The sequence below is a fragment of the Orycteropus afer genome, unplaced genomic scaffold (genome assembly GCF_000298275.1).
Source record: "Orycteropus afer afer isolate SDZICR_OR568_19922 unplaced genomic scaffold, OryAfe1.0 scaffold00334, whole genome shotgun sequence".
Lineage (NCBI taxonomy): Eukaryota > Metazoa > Chordata > Mammalia > Tubulidentata > Orycteropodidae > Orycteropus > Orycteropus afer.
In genome coordinates, this window is record NW_006921921.1 from 3,604,619 (window position 1) to 3,627,087 (window position 22,469).

At 40.6% G+C, this 22,469-nt stretch overlaps 1 protein-coding gene across 1 annotated transcript in view; it reads left to right on the forward strand.

Moving 5' to 3' along the window:
- Nucleotides 1–22,469, forward strand: part of TXNRD1 (thioredoxin reductase 1) — a 124,544-nt gene that overhangs the window by 60,763 nt on the left and 41,312 nt on the right. The window contains exons 4-6 of the mRNA XM_007952399.2: nucleotides 11,882–12,004; nucleotides 13,646–13,718; nucleotides 14,784–14,903. Of these exons, the coding sequence (XP_007950590.2) occupies nucleotides 11,882–12,004; nucleotides 13,646–13,718; nucleotides 14,784–14,903 (316 nt within the window). The remainder of the gene's footprint in view (nucleotides 1–11,881; nucleotides 12,005–13,645; nucleotides 13,719–14,783; nucleotides 14,904–22,469) is intronic.

Here is a 22,469-nt window from a genome sequence, read left to right on the forward strand (position 1 = left end):
CATGCAGTGCGCTGGTCGCTGTTCCCAACAAAGAATGAATCCGAAAACCTCCAGGGCGAGCAGCGAGCTGCTCGCTCCAGGAAGTATATAGTCCGGAATGCCGTTCTTCCAGCTTGTCCCTGGGATAGCATTGCAGGTAGGCCACACCCCTGGGGAAACTCCCCTTAGGCAGACCGCCTGCTTAGAACTCAGTTATGTGATCCATCATGGGAACCACCACTCACAACTGGAGTCCAGCTAAGTTGACACATCTTCAACTATCACATATGCCACTGGGATGAAACATCAATTTGACATTCAGCATCAAGGCTTTTATTTCTCTGCTCCCTGGTCCTTCAACATCTCCTGCTTTGGGAAACTGAAATGAGTTGCTTTTGATCTGGAGCCTACTGATCCCTTCAGCAAATGAAGGTCCAGAAAGACTTACTCTCACCCAAGTCATTAAGATTGTCTCTACTTTGAGGAGGCAACTCTTCCCCAGTCATATTTTGAGTGCTTCCAACTTGAGGGGCCCATCTTCTGGTACTGTATCAGACAGTATCTTAGGGCTATTCATAAAATTTTCTAGTAATGTATCAGACAGTGTTTCACTGCTATTTATAAGGTTTTCAGTGATCAGTGTTTTCAGAAGTAGAAGGCCCCATTCTTCTTCCTAGTCTCTATTAGTGTGGAATCTCTGCTGAAACCTATCTACTGTGGGTGGCCCTGCTGGTATTTGAAATATTGGTGGCATAGCTTCCAGCATCACAGCAACATGCAAGCACTACAGTACAACAAACTGACAGGTGAGTAGTGGTTGGGCCCAGTAGGATAATAATGCAGAATAATCTTGCCATCCCAAGATCCTTAATTACATCTGCAAAGGTCCTTTTACTGTGTAAAGTAACAAAAACACGTTCTGGGGGTTGGACTTCAGCATCTTTGTTGTTGTTATTATGTGCTGTTGAGTCGGACTGGTCTCATAGAGACCCTTCCTTAGGTTTCCGAAGTGTATCAGTACGGAAGTAGATTGTCCAACCTTCCTTTCGAGGAGTGGCTGGTGGGTTTGAACCGCCAGCCTTCTGGTTAGCAGTCAAGTGCCTTAGGCACTATGCTACCAGCATCTAGTACCCATTATTCAGCCTACCATAGATGGGGAGTGAACAGTTGCTCTGAAGAGAAAATGATTGGATAGTGGGGTGGGGCTCCCTCAGGAAGGGCAGCATGAAGGAAGGCCTTTCAAGGAGGAATCTGAAATTTATCATAAGTCATTTTCTAGGATACAAAGTTTAGGTTAAAATTTTACCTTGGCTCTGGATACTTTAGACACATACTGGCTGAAGATCTAAATAACTGGTCATTATACTAATCTCCTTCCATGACTCTCCTTGAAGAAGGATAAAGTATTGCCTCTACTTCCCTGAACAGGAAGATGACTCTTAGATTTGAAGTAATACCTCAGTATTACTGTTTGGTATTTTTCATCTAGCATCAGCTGTTTGGAAATTTTTTTTTTTTGTGAAAAGTAGTTATTTTAGGTTTTGTGGGCCATATTGTCTCTATTGCAGTTATTTAATTCTGCCACGACATTATGAAATGAATGCATGTGACTGCGGTCCAATCATAGTATTATTTTGATATTCCCACCCTCAACACCCCTCTCACCCAGCATTTAAAAATTTAGGAACCATGAGCAGCTCTGGTGGTGTGGTGCCTAAGGCATGTGACTGCTAACCAGAAGGCGGAGGTTCAAACCCACTAGACACTCCTCGGAAAGAAGGCTGGACAATCTACTTCTGTAGAGATACCACTTTGGAAACCTGAGGAGGGGTTGCTATGAGTCTCATCCCACTTGGCAGTGCATTTGGTTTTTTTTTTTTTTTTTTAATGAGCTCAAGGGCTGTAGGGAGATTAAAACAACAACAAAAACACCATCTTAATGGTTTTGCCCCACAGGCTGTAGTTTGCTAGCCTCTGTCACTGGCCCAGGCTTCTAGAAAGCCTGTAGCGTTTAACCATTCTGTAGTTTTATTGCTTTCCTGGCCCCCACAGTCCTCCGAAGCAAGGCAGGGTGGAGGTACAGCTGCTCTGGATGCTGCAGCATAAGTCAGCAACGTTGATTTGTAGTTTACATAATCACTGCTGGGAATTGTTGTTTTTTTGCATTTAAAAAGCAAAACAAAACAATAAAACAGCCCAGATGTAAGGTTGCTATGGGATTAGGTTAAAAAGTCTGGCTGCCTTTTTGCCCATAAGGTGTTAAAACATGAAATTTAAGCAATTGGACACATTTCGGATATGTTGTTACTAGGTGCCCTTAAGTTGTCTCTGACTCATAGGAACCCTATGCATAGCAGAACGAAACACCCCCCAGTCTCTTGCCAGCTCCACAATCCCTGCTATCCTTGACCCTATCGTCACAGCCACTCTGTCAGTCCATCTCGTTGAGGACCTTACCCTACTTCGTTGATGCTCCACCTTGCCAAGCTTGACAACCTTCTTCAGGGAATGGTCCCTTTTGACAACATGACCAAAGTAGGTGAGATGAAGTCCGGCCATTCCCGCTTCCAAGGAGCGCTCTAGCCGTACTTTCCTTCAGGACAGATTTGTTAGCTCTTTTTATTAGTCCATGATACTTTGCGCATTCTTCGCCAGCACCACATCTCAAAAGCATCAATTCTTTGGTCTTCTTTATTCATTGTCCAGCTCTCACATGCATATGAAGCAATTGAAAATATCATGGCTTGTGTCAGGCACACCTTAGTCCTTAAGGAGACATCTTTGCTCCTCAGCACTTGAAAGAGGTCCCTTGCAGCCAACTTGCCCAGTGTTAATACGTTGTCTGATGACCTGACTGCTGCTTCCATTGACGTCGATTGTAGAACCAAGCAATGTGAAGTCCTTGACAACTTCAATCTTTTCTCCATTTATTGGGATGCTGCTTATAGGTCCAGTTGTGAGAATTTTTGTTCTCTTTATATTGAGATGTAATCCATACTGCAGTCTGTATTCTTCAATCTTCATCAGTAAAGGCTTCAAGTCATCCTCACTTTCAGCAAGCAAAGTTGTGTCATCTATGTATTGCATGTTGTTAATGAGCCTTCCTGCAATCCTGATGACACATTCTTCTTCATAGAGTCCAGCTTCTTGGATTATTTGCTCAGCATACATATTGAATAAGTATGGTGAAAGGATACAACCCTGATGCATTCCTGTCTTGATTTTAAACTATGTGATGTCCCCTCGTTCAAACAGTAAACATCTTTCTGGTATTCTTTACTTTGAGCCAAGATCCATCGGACATCAGCAATGATCCCTTGTTCCACGTCCTCTTCTCAATCCAGTTTGCATTTCTGGAAGTTCTCTGTCAATGTACTGCTGCAGCCATTTTTGAATTATGTTCAGTAAGATTTTACTTGCATGTGATATTAATGATATTGTTCAATAATTTCCACATTCTGTAGAATCACCTTTCTTTGCAATGGGTGCAAATACAGATCTCTTCCAGTCAGTTGGCCAAGTAGCTGTCTTCTAGGTTTCTTGGCATAACTGAGTAAGTGCTTCCAGTGGGGCATCCGTTTGTTGAAACATCTCAGTGGGTATTCCATCAATTCCCGGAGCCTTGTTCTTTGCCACTTCCTTCAGGGCAACTTCGACTTCTTCTTTCAGTACCATTGGTTCTTGAATATATGCCATCTCCTGAAATGGATGAAGCTCGACCAGTTCTTTTTGATACAGTATTACAGTATCAAATACAGACTCTGTATTCCTTCCATCTTCTTTTGATGCTTCCTACATCATTCAATATTTTGCCCATAGAATCTTTCGATATTGCAACTCGAGGCTTAAATATTTTCTTCAGGTCTTTCAGCTTGAGAAATGCTGTGCATGTTCTCCCCTTTTGGTTTTCTAACTCCAGGTCTTTGCACATTTCATTATAGTAATTGGCTTTGTCAGCTTGAGCTGCTGTTTGAAATCTGTTCAACTCTTTTTTCTTGTCATCTCTTCTATTTGCTTTAGGTACTCTCCATTCAAGGGCAAGTTTCTGAGTCTCTTTTGACATCCATTTTGGTCTTTTCTTCTTGTCTTGTCTTTTTAATGATCTCTTGCTTTCTTCATGGATGGTGTTGATGTCATCCCACAATTCTTCTGGTTGTCAGTCATTGGTGTTAAGTGCATCAAATCTATTCTTTACATGGTCTCTAAATTCAGGAAGGATATAATCAAGGTCATATTTTGGCTCTCGTGGACTTGTTTTAATTGTCTTCAACTTCAACGTGAACTTTCATGTGAACAGTGATGGTGTATTCCACAATCAGCTCCTGGCCTTGTTTTGGCTAAAGATATTGAGCTTTTCTATTGCCTCTTGCCACAGATGTAGTCAGTCTAATTCCTGTGTACTCCATTTGATGAAGTCCACGTGTATAGCTGCTGTTTGTGTTGTTGAAAAAATGTATTTGCAATAAGTTGTTAGTCTTAAAAAATTATGTCATGCAATGTCCAGCATTATTTCTGTCACCAAGGCCAAATTTTCCAGCTACTGATGATTCTTCTTTGTTCCCAACTTTTGCATTTCAATCACCAGTGGTAACTAACACATCTTGATTGCATGTTTGGTCAATTTCAGACTGCAGAAGTTGATAAAAATCTTCACTTTCTTCATCTTTGGCTTTTGTGGTTGGTGTATAAATTTGAATAATAGTTGTATTAATTGGTCTTTCTTGTAGGCATATGGATATTATCCTATTACTGATAGCACTGTACTTCAGGACAGATCTGAAATATCCTTTGTGATGATAAATGCCACACCATTCCTCTTCAAATTGTCATTCCCGGCATGGTAGAACATATGGTTGTCTGATTCAAAATGGCCAAAACCGGTCCATTTCAGCTCACTAATGCCTATACCAATCTTTATGTGTTCCATTTCATTGTTGACAACTTCTATTTTTTCTAGATTCATACTTTGTACATTCCACGTTCCTATTGTTAATGCAGGAGCTCTGGTAGTGCAGTGCCTAAGGCACTTGACTGCTAACCAGAAGGCTGGCAGTTCAAACCCACCAGCCACTCCTCGGAAGGAAGATGGGGCAATCTACTTCCGTAGTGATACTGCCTTGGAAACCCAAGGAGGGGTTGCTGTGAGTCGGGTCTGACTCCGATGGCACATAACAACAACAATAACAACAACGTTATTAATGGATGTTTACAGCTGTTCTTAATTTGTGTTGTGCCACACCAGCAAATGGAGGTCTTGAAACCTTTATCTAAATTAGTAAGGTTGGTCCTACTCTGATGATGCAGCTCTTTCCTAGTTGTATTTTGAAAGCCGCCTGACCTAAGGGGCTCATTCTCCTGCACTGTATTAGATATAGAGAATATGAAACCCTATAGCAGTGGGAGCTCTGGCAGTGTAGTACCTAAAGCACTTGGCTGCTAACCAGAAGGCTGGCGGTTCAAACCCCCCAGCCGCTCCTTGGAAGGAAGGTTGGGCAATCTACTTCCGTAGTGATACTGCCTCGGAAACCCAAGGAGGGGTTACTATGAGTCGGGGTCAACTCGACGGCACATAACAACAACACAACAACATAGCAATAGTGATGCTGTTCAGCTCCTTTCACCATCTGAAACGTAAACTGTCAACTACTCTCCATAATGGTTAACGGGCCTGCCTGCTAATTGAAAGGTTGGACATCTGAATTTACCCAAAGGCATCTTGGAAGAAAGTCTTGGTGGTCTCCTGAAAAATCAGCTATTAAGAACTCTATGGAGCACATTTCTACTCTGACACACATGGAGTCATCATCAGTCAGAGTTGACTCAGAGCCAGCTAGTAACTGATGCTCTGGGATACAATCATGTTATTATTGTCCTTACTGTAGTGAACAAAAAACCCCAAAAACATCACTGCCGTCAAGTTGGATCCGATTCATAGTGACCCCTTCTTGGGATTCTGAGGCGGTATCACTATGGAAGTAGATTGCCCAGTCTTCCTTCCAAGGAATGGCTGGTGGGTTTGAACCGCTAGCCTTCTGGTTAGCAGTCAAGTGCCTTAAGGCATTACACGACCAGAGCTCCTTTATTATAGCTCCGGTAGCATAGTGGCTAAAAGCACTTGACTGCTAACCAGAAGGCTGGCGGTTCAAACCCACCAGCCACTCCTCGGAAGGAAGGTTGGGCAATCCTACTTCCATAGTGATACTGCCTCGGAAACCCAAGGAGGGGTCACTATGAGTCGGGGCCAACTCAACGGCACATAACAACAACAATGTATTGAACTCATACCGTGTGATAGGCACTGACTGCACTGAGCATTTACATGAATTGTCACGGTTAATTCTATGGAAAACCTTAAGAAATATATATTTTACCACGTTTATTTTTGCAAAGAGGAGAACCCAAGACAGGAGAATGTAAGCAGCTTGCCTCAGATCACATGTAAGTGGCAAAATCAGGTTCAGATTTGAAGGAAATCCAACTTCCTAACTCATTATGCTAAACCTCTTGGTACTTTTTCCAAACTTTTGTTTTTATGGATGAGAAAATTGAAGCCCACCATCTAGGTGTACCTAACAGTTAGAGCTAGCACTCAATTGTTTACTCTAAAAATATACTTTTTGAATATCACGCACATGCAAGGTTGGCACCGGGGATGCATAAAGCAAACCAAGATCTCTGGCCTTTATGGAGTTGAGGGGACTGAGTGATGGTGGCAGTAAGTGTTCAGGCGGAATACCCAGCTCAGTAGTGGTGAGGATGTGCTGTCAAACAAGTCCTCCAGTTAAATCTCAAAGGACAATAAAGGGGCTGGAGTATAGAAGAAAGGACATCACAGGTGTGAGTAAAGTCTGCACTAAATACCCTGATGACATGTGCTATAACCAAAACCAAACTCACTGTAGTCAGGTTGGTCCCAATTTATAGCGAACCCTCCTTGGGTTTCCGAGGGAGTGTCTCTACAGAAGTAGATTACCCAGTCTATAGGAGTTGCAAAACACAAAGAGAATTTTTAGAAATTAAGGGAGACTTAATGAAAGAAACAGTCCTTGTTTGAGGTCTTAAGAGTTCCATGCCCCCTCAAGGGATTGCTTTTGAAAGGATAATATGTTTCTGGAGCTGTGGTAGCTTAGTGGCTAAGGCACTTGACTGCTAACCAGAAGGCTGGCGCTTCAAACCCACCAGCCGCTCCTCGGGAGGAAGATGGGGCAGTCTACTTCCGTAGTGATACTGCCTCGGAAACCCAGGGAGGGGTCGCTGTGAGTCAGGGCTGACTCAGTGGCACACAACAACAACAACACATAGAATATAAATACTATAATGTCTGCTTGTGCCATTTTTTCTATACATTGTCTATACACTGGGACACTGGGTCAGGATGTGATGAGAAGAGGGCATTGCTGGTGGGGGGTGGTCCAGGGAAGTACGGGATGTCTGTAAAATGTGTTCCAAAGCCTCTTGTCTTAGCCCCAGGCAAGTTTTCTACTGCACGAAAAGAGAACTTCCAGAGCTTTCTGTCTTTTTCATGTTTTTTAAAATGTGATTTGAGTGAAAGTTTACAGAGCAAATTCATTTTCCATACAATAGCTGACATACACTTTGTCTCATGACATTGACTGCAATTTCCTACAGTGCAACAGCTCTCTTCTCACATCCTCCCAGTAGTTACCTCTTCCCTGTGTCCTCCTTCCCTCCTATATACTCCTGCCCCCTGAGCTGTCTCCCTGTGCATACACAGCCTTTCTATTCTCCCATGTTTGATCTCTCCTAGGAGTGTATCTACCTCATGTAAATGTTCAGCTCACATGCCTATCTTTTGTTTGACTAGAAGCCAGAGGAGTGGTTTCAATTCCAGACCTGAAGGGCAGCTAGGGGTCGTAGTCTCAGTGGTTCCATCCAGCAAACCTGGTCCCCCCCCCCCTTTTTTTATTTTTAATGATTTTGAGTTTTGTTCCACATTATTCTCCCACTCTATCCAGGATCTCCTACATTGATCTCCCCCCACCTCCTGCTCCCGAGTGGTTAACAGTGGTAGCCAGGCACCATTTAGTTCTTCTGGTCTCATAGTCGTATAGGTTGAGGATTGCATGGTGTACTAGTCGCTTGGACTAATGTTGTTTCCATGAATTTTTGGTTTTCTTCATTCTTCTTTGCTCTAGACGAGGAGAGACCCATCGTTGGGTCTAGATGGCCACTTGCACAAAGCTACTTTCTTACCAGCCTCGGTATGGGGATAATTTTTTAAGATTAGAAAACTGAATCTCCTTAGGGTTAGATGACAGGTGTTATATGACAGGTGATGTCAAAACAGATTGGATATAGAAACAAATATAGCTCTTTTGTAAAGCCAGACATTAAAGAATGGCAAAGATATAAAACATGCCATTCTTCTCACTATTTTAAACCTGTTATTTTTATACAAATATTTATATTAATACATAATGGTTGTATTATATTTAAATTTGTTAACAGGTATTTTGAGTTTTTCTTTCTATTTGATTTCTAATATAAAACCTGTTGATATTAAGTTGATTTCAACTAATAGCAAGCAACCTTATAGCAAGGGTAGAATTGTCCCATAGGCTTTCTAAGGCTGTAATCTTTGTGGAAGCAGGCTTCCACATCTTACTCCTGCAGAGTGGCTGGTGAGTTTGAACTGTTGACCTTTCAGTTAGCTGAATGCTTAACTACTACGCCACCCACCAAACCACATCCACTGCTGTTGAATTGATTCTGACTCAGTGCAACCTTATAGGACAGAGTAGAACTGCCCCATTGGGTTTCCAAGGCTATAATCTTTACCGAAGTAGACTGCTTACATCTTTATCCTATAGAGCAACTGATGAGTTTGAACCACTGACTTTTTAGGTAGCCAAGCATTTTAACCACTGTGTCTAAAGGACTGTTTAATTTCTAATATAGTAAATATTAGTGAGTAAAATCCATGTTAACAAGAGCTCTTTGGAGTGGGTCTTCAGTAATTTAAGAGTGTAAAGGGGTTTGATACCAGAAAGTTTGAGAACGTCTGTCTTATACCAACCACTACAGTCACTGGCCCCGTGTTTCTAGCCATTGTAATCGGAGGAGAGCCCCGTCTTTGTGCTGCCTTCTTACACTGTCTAGTAGAGCTCTTCTCTAGCATGACCATCTTATTTATATTTCAGATAAGATACATTTACCTGGAGCTGCATGGCAGTGATTTCATTGTTTCATTAAATTGAGTTTAAATATAAAAATATACACATGGTTGGTTTGTGGGCCAACCGAATGCTTCAGTTGCTGGGGTTTTATTGTTTGTGCCATGTGTGGTCATCCTAATTTACTGATTGATGTATCTTTCAAAGTTAAAAAACATTTAGACTCACTCAGCACTTTCTTCATACAATCTGCGCTGGCTGATATAATTAGACTTCAGGCTTGAACCATAAGAACCCAGGTCTGATACAGAATTTCAATAAAGAACAGATTATAAACATTGGTGGTGGGGAGTGAGTGGCTTTTCGTCATGATGATGCATTTTCTTTTGTTGGGGGAGGAGTTTACATTTACAATTTTCACTTACAATTCCACAGTGAGTGAGTGTATTCTGTTACCATCTGGGTTAAGTAGACACTGTGCTGCTGATAAAATGAGGCTGAGATTAAAAGTGGTCGTGTGTTATTTTTGCAGAACTCTAGCTGTGCATATTAACTCTTTCAAACCGGCAGGTCAGCCTCATGCTCTTGGAGACCAAGTTGGGAGTGATGATGATTATCTGAGTCTTATATTGAGTCTTTGATTTACATGGTGGTTATCACCAAATTATTTTTCCCCCACAGTGCCTAGTACCAGAGGAGGAGTATCTGGCATAATGCCAGCCGATGAGTGTTGGCTGTGTTTACCAGCCTCCCCTGTTAGCCCCTTTGTACAGACTCTCAGGGTGATCCAGGCTTGTCCCCACTGTGGCTGGTTTCCAGGTGTCCTTTGTCCAGTCCCTGATCCACCTTGTGTACCTGCTGTGCTGCCAAGGGGCAGCCCCAGTGCTGTGCTTCCTCCTCTGCCTTCCTCCACCGCACCCCCTTCCACATCCCAAGCACCTGATTCTGCTGCTGACCCCCAGCTCTGCCTTTCACCCTCTACATCTGATTGTAAGCAGCAGAGACATGTGCAGTCTGGCCTGGTAAGTTTGGAGGCTGTTTCGGTTTTTAAAGTTAAGATTTCATTTTTAAAAAGATTTTATTGTGCTTGTTAATAAGCAACTTTATTTGTTAGCACAGATTTTTGTTTTGGTAAAAGGTAGTATTAATTATATCACTAAAACAGTGTTCCTAGCCAATGTGAAATGTAACTAGCCAATATGAAGTGTAACTAAACCGATGGAATGAAAATGTTGTTTTTAAATTAAAAATCAAACATCTAATTTCTAAAATCTGTTACATGCCAAATACATGGAAATTAAATGTCAAATACAATGTAGGAGACTTCCTGTGTATGCAGATGAAAGAAAGGAGCTTTATAGAATCGGGCTTGTTTAGAGTACCTTGTAAAAGCTAGTTTTTATATCTAACTTTTTATGCAGGTCAATATCAATTAATGATTTGTTTAGAAATTCTAGAATTTTATGTCTCAGCTAAGCAGTGTAGAAGGGTCTTATATATTTGACTGATTTGTTTCAATTGCTGTAATGAGTTTAGTGCTGAACACAGTTTACCAGGCCCTTATCTCAGTCTGAGATCTCCGTCCAGTCATTATTCTGCCTCTAAATAGAAAGTAGAGAGGATTGCTAGAATGCATTGATGGTTCCACAAAAAAGTACCATAAAATGTTTTTAAAAAGCTCTTTTAAAACCTAGTTAAAACATTTCAGGAAAGAAGTACTGATACTGAAACTTAATTTAGGCCTAACTTGATTTTGTTGGGCTGTTGGGACCTTACTTGTATAGAAGTGCTAGTTGATCACTTCCAAGTAGTTAGCAGTGGTGTGAAAAGGCCTTGGGACACGGTTCTTGAGGGATCATACCCTAAAAGAAAGTACCACTGGAAGGAAGGTTGAATATTTCTGTTTGTGTGATGTAAGTGAAACTAAGCAACATTTTTCCTTTGAAAATTCCTTTTTTTTTTAAAAGAAAGATTTCCTACAGTCCTTTTTTAGTTCATTTATTGTGGTAAAATATATATAAAAAATTTTTGCCATTTTAACCGTTCTTAAGTATATTCTTCAGTGACATTAATTCCATTCACCTTGTTGTGTAACAAGGAGCTCTGGTGGCGTAGTGCCTAAAGCATTTGACTGCTAACCAGAAGCTGGCGGTTCAAACCCACCAGCCACTCCTCAGAAGGAAGGTTGGGCAATCCTACTTCCATGGTGATACTGCCTCGGAAACCCAAGGAGGGGTCATTATGAGTCGGGTCCGACTCGATGGCAGTGTGTTGCTTGCCTTTTGTTGTGTAACAGTCATCACTGTCTGTTTCCAAATGTTTCATCACTCCCATAGAAACTTGTTGTTGTTATGTGCCGTCGAGCTGGACCCAACTCATATTCAAGCTCCTTGGGTTTCTGAGGCGGTATCACTATGGAAGTAGATTGCCCAACCTTTCCTTCCCAGGAGTGGCTGGTGGGTTTGAACCACCAGCCTTCTGGTTAGCAGTCAAACGCCTTAGGCACTACGATACCAGAGCTCCTCATAGAAACTCAATGATAGCTCTTTTCCTTCTCCCTTTCCCCAGCCTCTGATGACCACCAATAAATGTTCGTCTCTGTGCATTTGTCTATTTTTAGTTATTTCATATAAGTGGGACCATATAATATCTATTCTTTGGTGTCTGATTTCACTTTAGCATAATGTTTTCAGGGTTCATGGATACCACAGCATATATCAAAACATTGCTGCATTTACATTATTTTCCCTTCTGTTCTTTTTCTTTAGGCTTATCAGGAGGGCAGACTTCAAACACTGTTAACCATGAATGGCTCTGAGGATTTTCCTGAGTCCTACGACTATGACCTTATCATCATTGGCGGTGGCTCAGGAGGACTGGCAGCTGCTAAGGCAAGGCAGGCTACTTGTATTTATTTGGATTATGGTTTGACTATTCACATCCCTGGCACAGCTAAATTCTTTAATCTCTCTGGAATTTGTTCAATTCCTGATGGGGTGTTTGGCCTGCTTGGCCAGGACATGTTAAGGCACTACTTTATAAGTCATTTCTCCAAATTGAAATGTGGTATGTTCTATATATAGAGGTATTAGGCCCAGTATTTTCATTTTAAATTTGGGTGATTTTTCGAAGATAATAGGGGTGTCATATGGAAATCTTGGCTTGAAATTTTTTTCCACATTGACTGTTTCCCTGTTTACAACCTCCTCCAACCTAATGGAAATATGGAGAGAAGTTGGATTTTTTAAACTTATTTATTAAAAACACCTTGCTTCCTGTGTATACAAGGTGTTCTAAGAGAGTAACCTTTAGCTCAGTGGCCTGGGGGTGATGAGAGGATGCATAAATAAGGGAAATTAGCAATGAAGCAGGAGCTCTGGTGGTGCAGTGATTAAGCTGCTAACAAGAAGATCTGTGGTGCAAACCTACCAGCCACTCTGTGGGAGAAAGATGTGGCTGTCTGCTTCTGTAAAGATCGTAGCCTTGGAAACTGGGGGGCAGATCTGTTCTGTCCTATAGGATCACTGTGAGTGGGAGTGGACTTGATGACTGTGGGTTTAGTATTCAAGCTCCTGACCCTGAATCTGATTTACACTTTCCATGCAGCATCCCTTGGGCCTGCCACCCTTACCCAACGTGTTCTTTAAATGATGAAGTGATGATACTGCCCTAAGGTGTAGCTTGTGGTGCATCGGTCAAGGCTCATTTATGAGGCTGCCTAAATTAGGAGCAGGCCGGACCAAAAGTAACCCCTAGTGAATGTCATTTGTTTGGCATCAAGCAGTGCTTTGCTGAAAGTGATTTGGGAATAAGACATGATATATTTTACTATGGTAATGGTGTTTTTTAAAGGACACACAGACTTAGTCTTTTCAAATAACCATTGGAGGTCTAGTTGCCAATATGCAAACTTGTTTTCTGAAAGAGATAGAGTTCTCTACAAAATGAACTTCTGACTCTTGTCTCCACTGCCCTAGGAAAGAAGATTTAGAAACCTCTTAGACATCAGCTTTTTCGTGGATCCTTACACAAAAACCTTAGGAAATCTCATATTTTAGAAGAAAAGCTTATAAAGTAAATTAGATCAAAGTTGAAAGTGGTTTTGAAAATATTGCCATATGAGGATACAAATTAAATCGAGTTCTAGAGGCTATTGGCAAGACTGCTTTACCTATCCGCTGCTTATCACTTGCTTGAAAAATGGCTACATTTTTTTCTGATTATTGCTTACTTAGTTATCATTTGATTAGAACTATATAAGAGGATTCTAGAATTTCCACAGATTCTGACAGTTTTACAGCCATAACCTGCATGTTCTCTAAAGCTGCCCTTATGTCTGAGTCTCAGTTTTTATCCTGGAGTTGCAGTAATCACCTTGGCATATGAAATTCCCAGGTGTTAATAACTGGATATGCTTTAAATATTACTGCTTAATAAAAACTGCATGAATTTGTATCAGCCCATTTCTAATTTATCATGTCAACCCTTTTCCAACACATTTTAACATTAAATTTAATAATTGTGTTTTCCAGGAGGCAGCCAAGTATGGCAAGAAAGTGATGGTCCTGGATTTTGTCACTCCAACACCACTTGGAACTAGATGGGGTAAGCTTTTAAAACATTTTGAAAATGAATTTGTAAGAAAGCAGGATTTTCCATGGCACTGGTCTAAATAGCTCCTAAAACTGAATTTAAAGTGAAATTAAACTTAAAACTATACCTCTTTCAACTGAGCTACATTAAAATGCACTCAGGTTAAAACATGCTGAAAACTTTGGTTGTTTGGTACAGAGTTAAGATAGTAAACACTTTATCTACAACCTTTTATGATGTTATAAAGCTAAATATTTGAGTAACCTATATAGTTTAGTATACTTAGGGGCTTAATAATTAAATTTAAACTTGTTATCTGTGAATGGATCATTGATGCCTATGCCAAGTACCCTGAGAGCACAGTGGTGGGATTGGGAAATCCTGATGTAAGAGGTGACTGAGGATAGTTTCTCTGATGTGTAGTGTCTTTAACAATCAGCAGAAGGGAGACGGTCACTCCCTCCATCCAGGCAGAGAGAAGAGAGTGACCAACGTTCGTATTTGAAGAATAGCAAGTACCATCCTGTACTTCTATTCATGCCAGTTTACCCCCCCTCCCCCTGCATTTTATTCTAATGGAAGCACTCTATCCCCCACATTCTTTAAGTTCAGGGATGTTGACATTTTTGGTCATAAATCCTTTTGAGAATCAAGTGAAAGCCATGAACGATCTACTTAGAAAAATATACATATACATTAAATTTTTTATATACTGTCAGACACACTGCGTCCAACCATGCTTAGCTTATCAGTTCTGTGCATAGATCTAGTGACAAACACAGGGTTGTGCACATAATGCATTTTTAGTTTCTGTCATCTTTGTCAGTTGATTAATTTTGAATCTTTGTAGTATGTGGAAATCTGCCCCACATTTTTGTTTTAGGATGATGTTAGTGTATTTTGTCTATAAAGCTCTCTGAGCTTAAGAGATGTCAGGAAACAGGAATAGCTTCATGTCAACAGTATCGGCCACGTTAAGCAAATAAATTTTATTTCTTAGAATTATAATAATTATTGATCTTTTTCTTTGAAAGATTGTAAAGTATGCTACAAACTTACTTCTCAATGTTGTTGTAGGTCTTGGAGGAACATGTGTGAATGTGGGTTGCATTCCTAAAAAATTGATGCACCAGGCAGCTTTGTTAGGACAAGCCCTGCAGGACTCTCGCAACTATGGATGGAAAGTCGAGGAGACAGGTATGAAGGGAAAAGCTACCTTTGTGCTTTTGGGGTTTGAACTATCATCTTGTAATCTATCATCTAATTTTAGGAGGCTAATGAATTACCTGGAAGTTTTTATTTTTTAAATAAGTTTCTCGTTTGTTACAGTGACTGTGTGTTGGCCAACTATAGGTATTGTAGTAAGAATAAATACTATACTTGGAGTATGAGCTTTTGATTTTAGAAAACCAGAATTCCTTAAAATAAAATTCCCTTGATTATATAGTGAACCACAAGGAAGTATAAGTTACATTTGCATTCTTTTGAAACTGTTGCATTTTTCTCTCTCCAAAAGAGTCTTGTTTCATGAGCTGATTTTTTTGGAAGGGGGTTGATTATTCTTTGTCAGATTAAAAATATCCAGAGTATTCTAGAAATCCTAGAAAATTAAAGAGGCAGTTGTTGACATTATAAAATAAATGGTAGAAAATGAAATGAGGCCTGGCACAGCTTCATGAGTAATTAATGATGGACATCACTCTGTTCATAAAAATAAAATTCTAAACCCTAAGTGACTTTAGTTTTTTTTTTTTTTTTAAATTGTGATTTGGGTCAAAATTTACAGAGCAAATTCACTTTCCATACAGCAGTTCACATACACTATGTCTCATGACATTGACTACAATTTACCACAATGCAACAGCTCCCCTCCCACTTCCTCCTGATAGTTACCTCTTCCCTGTGTCCATCCTTCCATACCCTCCTGCCCCCTGAGCTGTCTCCCTGTGCATCAATAGCCCTTCTTTCTCCCATGATTGTTCTTTCCTAGGAGTGTATCTACCTCAAGTAGATGTTCAACTCCTATGCCTGTCTTTTGTTTGGCTGGAAGCCACAGGTTCAATTCCAGACCCCTGAAGGGCAGCTAGGGGCCACAGTCTCAGTGGATTCACCAGGCTCTATCAGACCAGCAAACCTGCGCGCCCCCCCCCCCCTTTTTTTTTCCAAATGATTTTGAGTTTTGTTCTACGTTGTTCTACCTCTCTATCCAGGATCTCTTACATAGATCCCCCTCCAAGTGGTTGCCAGTGGTAGTCGGGCACCATCTAGTTCTTCTGGTTTCATAGTCATATAGGCTGCAGATCGCATGGTGTACCAGTCGCTAGGACTAATTGTTTCCATGAATTTTTGGTTTTCTTCGTTCTTCTTTGTTCTGGATGAGGAGAGACCCATCATTGCATCTAGGTGGCCGCATGCAAGCTTTTAAGATCCCAGTTGCTACTCACCAAAGTAGGAGGTGGAACAATGTTTTGTGTAGTGTGTTATGCCAATTGAGCTTGATGTCCCCTGTGACTATGGTCCCGAGCCCACAGGTTTAGCTATTCGGTCCTTCTGGGTAGCTGGTTGTGACCAAGAAGTGACTATAACCTTGTCCCTTGTCAGCGCTACTATACACCTAGGAATTTATACAGATCATACAAATACACTTATAGGACCATTGTCTGCCAACCCTATACATGGTCTTGGGCACACTCCAACCTGCATAGACATGCCTAATGGCTCAGCCTGTCTACCCATCGATCCACCTGTATACCCGCACTTGCCTTCACTGACAACGCAGTACTGTATGTGCAAAAGGGTTCATTTTTGTTGTCTATACCTCCCATGTACCTCTCTATATCTTCCTTTTCTTCATGCCATCATGTTGATCACTTACGTTTGGTACATTGCTCTTCTTTTCACCCAAATCAATACTTATCTCTACCTGTCTAACAGTGTTCCCTCTGCTCTCCTCCCCTCCCACCCCTGATAACCAACAAAGAAGATTTCCTTCCATAAATAAACCTTTCTTTGACTTTACAATAACAGACTAATACAGTATTTTTCCTTCTGTGATTGACTTATTTCACTCAGCATAATGTCCTCCAAGTTCATTCACATTATGCAGTGTTTTGCAGATTCTACATTATTCTTTAGGGTTGCAGTGAATTTAGTTTTGAGATTTACTGGGTATGGGGGTGAAGTGTGGGGCATTTGAAGGAACAGTCATCCACCCAGTAGTTAGGGTAAACTGTGGCTTTTTCTGAATATTAATATATAACTTATTAAATATTAAAAAACAAGGCAAAAATACTTCCTTTGGAAAATTATCGCTGCAGTCACATTAGTCATACTTCTTTTGTTGGTGCTTTTGCTTCTCAGTTAAGGCCAAAATTACTTTTTTCAAGTCTGTAGTCTTAGAAATTTCAGGTACTTAAAATTTATAACTGTTTCCCCAAACCCTTGCAAGGCTACTTTCTGCCCATGACCTTTGGACCATTGCGGTTGGTACTGAGAGCTTCATTATTTGGTTTTGAGGTGCTTTGCTCATGTTCTTTTGTGTTGCCTTTGGGGAAGGGCAGGTGGACAGACTCTTGACTTGTGGTGCATGAAGCATGAATTTAAAGCAAATTCTTTCTAACTGTGGAACATGAATTTTGCATATAGTTTACCAGTAGTCCATCACTATTCCCATACTTTGCCCAGTTGTCATTTCCTTGGAGTGTCTGAATGCCCATTAACTAACTCTTCCATGAATGCAGTTTTTCACCTTCCTGGAAGAGGGAGGACTGTTAATGCACTCAGTTAGCAACAGAGTCTCCCTTCAGTTAATTTATTAGACTACTTAGTAGACATTTTTGAAATCCCACTGATGAAGTTATGTAATATTACTATTGAGTGTCTGCTGTTTGCACTTGATTCTGTGCTAGGGAAATACAGAGGTAAATATACAAATCCTGTAGGCATACAGATTCTACTGTTATCATTGATGCACACACCAGAGTTCCCAGGGAACAGTGGTGGGATTGGTAATTTGTACTTAAGAGATGACTAGGGATGGTTTCTCAAATGGATGTGTACTTGACATTCGTTAGAGGGGAGAAGGTCACTCCAGTCAGGCAGAGAGAAGAGGATGACCAAGGTTCATATTTGAATAGCAAGTACCGTGGTGTGGCTGGAGCCTGGGGTATGTAAGAGACTTGCATGATGAATGGTTGGGAGGACTGTGCTGTGGTTTGGGTGGGATGTAGATCAGCTGAGCCAGCTGCACAATTTTATTGAGAATAAGATGGAACAGTTGCTTGTAGGTACTTCCTTTAGTAGTTCTTGGAATTGTAGCAGAAGAAAATGAGGAGAGAAATAAGAAGATCATAGCTCTAGACGAGAAGAAGCTATCGTTTTTCTCCCTTGCTGTCCTAACTGCCTTCTAGCCTGATACGGAGTCATTGAAGTCCTAACTGTCAGACTTAGTGGTTATGCTTCCCTTTCCTCAGCACCATCCCTATAGCAATATGTGGTTAATCTTACCATCCTGGCAACGTGCTGATGTTTCCCTTTGAGAAAACTCTAGCTCTAGGAGGTGAGGTAGTTTGCCCATGGTGTCATAGGTAAGTAAGAACTAGGATTTGGATTTGAGTCTTTCTAACTTCAGAGCACATGTTTGCACTACAGGTAGCCATCTTTAAACCATTATGGCATCAGAAATGACTCCTGGAGAGTTAGAACTCGAGGAGCTGTCCTGCGGGCAGGCACATTGAGAGCTCTTTTGACACTGTATGTATGCCTCTTCTTACCATGCTTTCCAGAGAGGGGCAGGTTATCTTGGTAGTCTCTAGGCCATAGTCCAATTTTTTTCTTGCCTTTGGGAAGAAACTTAAAACCACCCATTTTTTAGAGAGTGAGGACAATGTGGAACAAAACTCAAAATCATTTGGAGGGAAAAAAAAGGGGGGGGGGACCAGGTTTGCTGGTCCGATAGAGCCTGGTGGAACCACTGAGACTATGGCCCCTAACTGCCCTTCAGGTCTGGAATTGCACCCACACCTGTGGTTTCCAGCCAAACAAAAAGCAGGCATATGAGTTGAACATTTACCTCAAGTGGACACTCTCTTTGGAGAGAACAATTATGGGAGAAAGAAGGGCTGCTTATGCACAGGGAGACAGCTCAGGAGGCAGTAGTCCATGGAGGGATGGACACAGGGAAGAGGTAACTATGGGGAGGAAGTGGGAGGGGAGCTGTTGCATTGTGGTAAACTGTGGTCAATGTCATGAGACAAAGTGTATGTGAACTGCTGTATGGAAAGTGAATTTGCTTTGTAAATCTTCACCCAAATCACAAAAAAAAAAAAAAAAAAAAAACCACCCATTTTTTACCCACTGCCAGAGGATCTGTGGGTTGTTTTTTTTTCAAAGTGTTCCATACACAGTCTTTACCAGTACTCTTAGTAGGACCTTGAGGTTCCTGGTACTAGGTTTCTTCACTCCAGTGTCCTGATTTGCTGACATTGTCAGTTATTCCAGTAGATAGACCTGAATGCACATTCTTGCTCTGTCATTTATGGCTTTTGTGATGAAGATTAAATACAATAATGGGATTAAATACTTGCCACTTAACAAGTACTGGTTTATCTCCCTCCTTCCTGAACTGATTTCTTTTAATTATTTAATCAGAGTTTCATAAATTGGAATGGATTCAGTCAAGCATTTTTCTTGGTTCTTTGTTTAATGGGTTGTTTAAAAATGTTTATCAATATTATAGGAAATTGTGTATTTGAATCCACTTAGTACTCTTAAAAAGAATGACATGTGCTAAGAACATAATCTGAGCAAGTCTAGAATTTAACTAGAAAAAACAAGGTTGTTCCAAGGAAATTTTGATGTATGTGGCTTTATAATTTCCATGCACTGTCTTCTTTCTTCTCGGTCAGTGTCACCGGCCCCTCAATCTAGATAACTGACTATGCTAGAGAGATGTAACTCAGACCCAGAAAGTCTTACTCATCCATATATAGGGTCTTAGTACTCTAATTTGTGTTTGACACTCATTGTGCTAGTCCTAAACTACCAACCTTAGGAGAAATGTGGTCAGTGGAACAGGGTTGCTAATTTGGTTAGAAATGTAGGAAAATATATGTTTTAGAATCTTAAAGTGCATCTTAAAGTGCTGGTGGTTTAATTACTAAATCAGATTAGTAAGTTGAAGATGAAAAAGACAGGCTTCTGCAAAATATGAATTTTATTAACTAGCCAACTAAGTATAATTATAATAAATTCAACAGTCAGGTGGATGGTTAAATATAAGTTGGTGAATTTACAGATCTTTCCAGAAGAAGAATAGCTCTGTAGCTGCCATGTGACAATAATAAACACTAACTGTGCTAGTGTTGCACTCAACTTCTAACCTGAAAATTGGCTGTTTGAACCTGCCCATCAGTGCCACAAAAGAAAGGCCTGGCAATCTGCTACCATAAAGATTATAGCCAAGACGCATGGACATTACCCTGAGTCAGAACTGACTTCTTTTTTTCAATGTTTGTTTTTATATTAAGTTTATTTCTAAATTGTATAATCAAGAATGAATGCATTTACAGCAACTGAGGTAATAAAGAGCCAATACTAGCATAATCCACACCTATACATTTTTTAATTTCATGGGATTTTAAAACTTGAATCAAATCAAAGTTATCATATTTCTCTATCCTTACATAAATTATTTCTCCAACTATTTTAACAGCTTTACCTCTTTTATGTTTCTTCTTTGTTTCCAGATTTTAAGGTAGAGATACACAGTACTCTCTTTCTACACCTTCCCCTTCTTGTGTTTATCAGTAGCAGCGGCAATCCCAAAGTCTTTGAGAGCTGTTTGAATCCTCTCAGTCTTCCTAACTGGAAGCCTGGTGGCTTGATTCTTGTTGATACCTTCCGCGGCTGTCATTAATTAAGCCTTTGGCCCTGTGAATCAGGCTTGGTCTAGCTGTGAGAACCAGAGCTGGGCTCTGGGAGGAGCCTGTCATGCCTGTTGGGAGCCACCATTAAGAGAGCCATAATCACCATTCTCCTTTTTGTGGTGAAATGATTGTGGTGAAGAATATAATGGTTTTTAGACATGTTGTTTTGTGTCCTTAGGGTTTAGAACTGGAAAGAAATTTGGAGATGTCTTTTCTGCTGAGAAAATCAAAACCCATACAGGCTGCTTATTCATATTTTTCAACAGGTGAAACTTGAGGGCTTGTTTTGCATTTTTAGACTGGAAACACACCTAATCACATATCCTTGACCAAAGAGCCACCCTCCTGTTTTCTAGGAGAACTTCTCTGGCACCGCAGATAGCTTTCAGTGTGGTGAAGGGAGGGAAGGGACCTGGGCCAGGTGAACAGCTGAACCTGCTTAGTGATGGTGTGACGATGGATGGTGTGATGACATGTCACCCTCAAAGCTGGTGGGTCAGGACTCAGTTTGTGATATGACTTTATCCTCAAGTGCCAGACTGAGAACATCCAGAGAAGGTCGCAGGTCTTATGAAAAATCACTTGAGCTCAGTCATTTAAATTGGATGAGTTGGTCCTTTGTAGAAGATTTATTGGCATTATATTCTTCAAATTTAAATATTTGAGTTCTCTTATGCTCAAGGATTAAGTATGCATTAAAAAAGTATTTGAGAAGCTTTAGGAACTTAATACCATTACAAGGAAAGCAAAGTTAATTGGTTTGCAGTTAGGTGCTTGTAGTTTTTGGATGTAGTCTCCCACCACATGCCTTACATTTCACATATAATGAGCATATGACTGCAGTTGAGCTCTGGAGTCTGACCTTGGACAGGTTATTCTTCATTTATTTTCTGTGCACATTATAGGTGCAATTCCTGCCTCTTCGGGTGCTTTGAGATTCAAGTGAGAAGATGTGCTAAGCGTGTTAAAAGATGCAAGGTGGCTTGGTTAGTTTGGTCACTGTTGTCGAATCTAAGGGAGTAGACTGGCTGTCTGTAATGAACAGGGCCAGGTCAGTAGCAGTGTCTGTGCCCATTTACTCCCATTGCCTGGTTTCACCACATGTGTAGCCAAGTTACTTAACCTCTGAAGCTCAGGTGTCTCATTTGCATAAAAGAGACTTTCAGTATATGCTTATTTTCTTCTCCTCCCTAACAAATGACAGTTTCTCTAGAAACTCTCTTCTTTCCATCACAAGTGCATTTTATATGTATCCTATTTATTTCTTAATCATTGATAGGACATTATTTTATGATAAAATATTAATTAATGAATGGTGGTAGTGTGTGTGTGTATGTATGTGTATATATTTCAAACCTTTTTTCCTGAGGTTTTTGAAATTTAAATACTGATTATATTAATGTCTAAGGATTAACTTCTTAAGATAGTTTCACAAACTCGCCTGATGTTTGGTGAGCTAGGGACTTGGGGAGTAGGCAGTGAGATTGCCTCTTAAAATACCCTGTCTAGTCCAGGGATTGACACTTTTCTATGAAGGCCACATAGTAAATATTTTAGGCTTTGTGCACCATATGGTCTCTTGCAATTAATCAACTCTGCCTTGTAGCACAAAAGCAGTCATAGACTATGTGTAAATGAATGAATGTGACTATATTTTAGTAAAGGTTTATTTACCAAAACAGTGACTGACTAAATTTGCCTTGTGAGGCCATAGTTTTCAGCCCCTAGTCTAGAGACTGTTCCCAGTTCAGTAACTCCAAACCTGGTTACTTCAGAATCCCATAGAGTTGGATACAAATACAGAGTCCTAGGCCTTACCATTTTCCATACCCCAGCA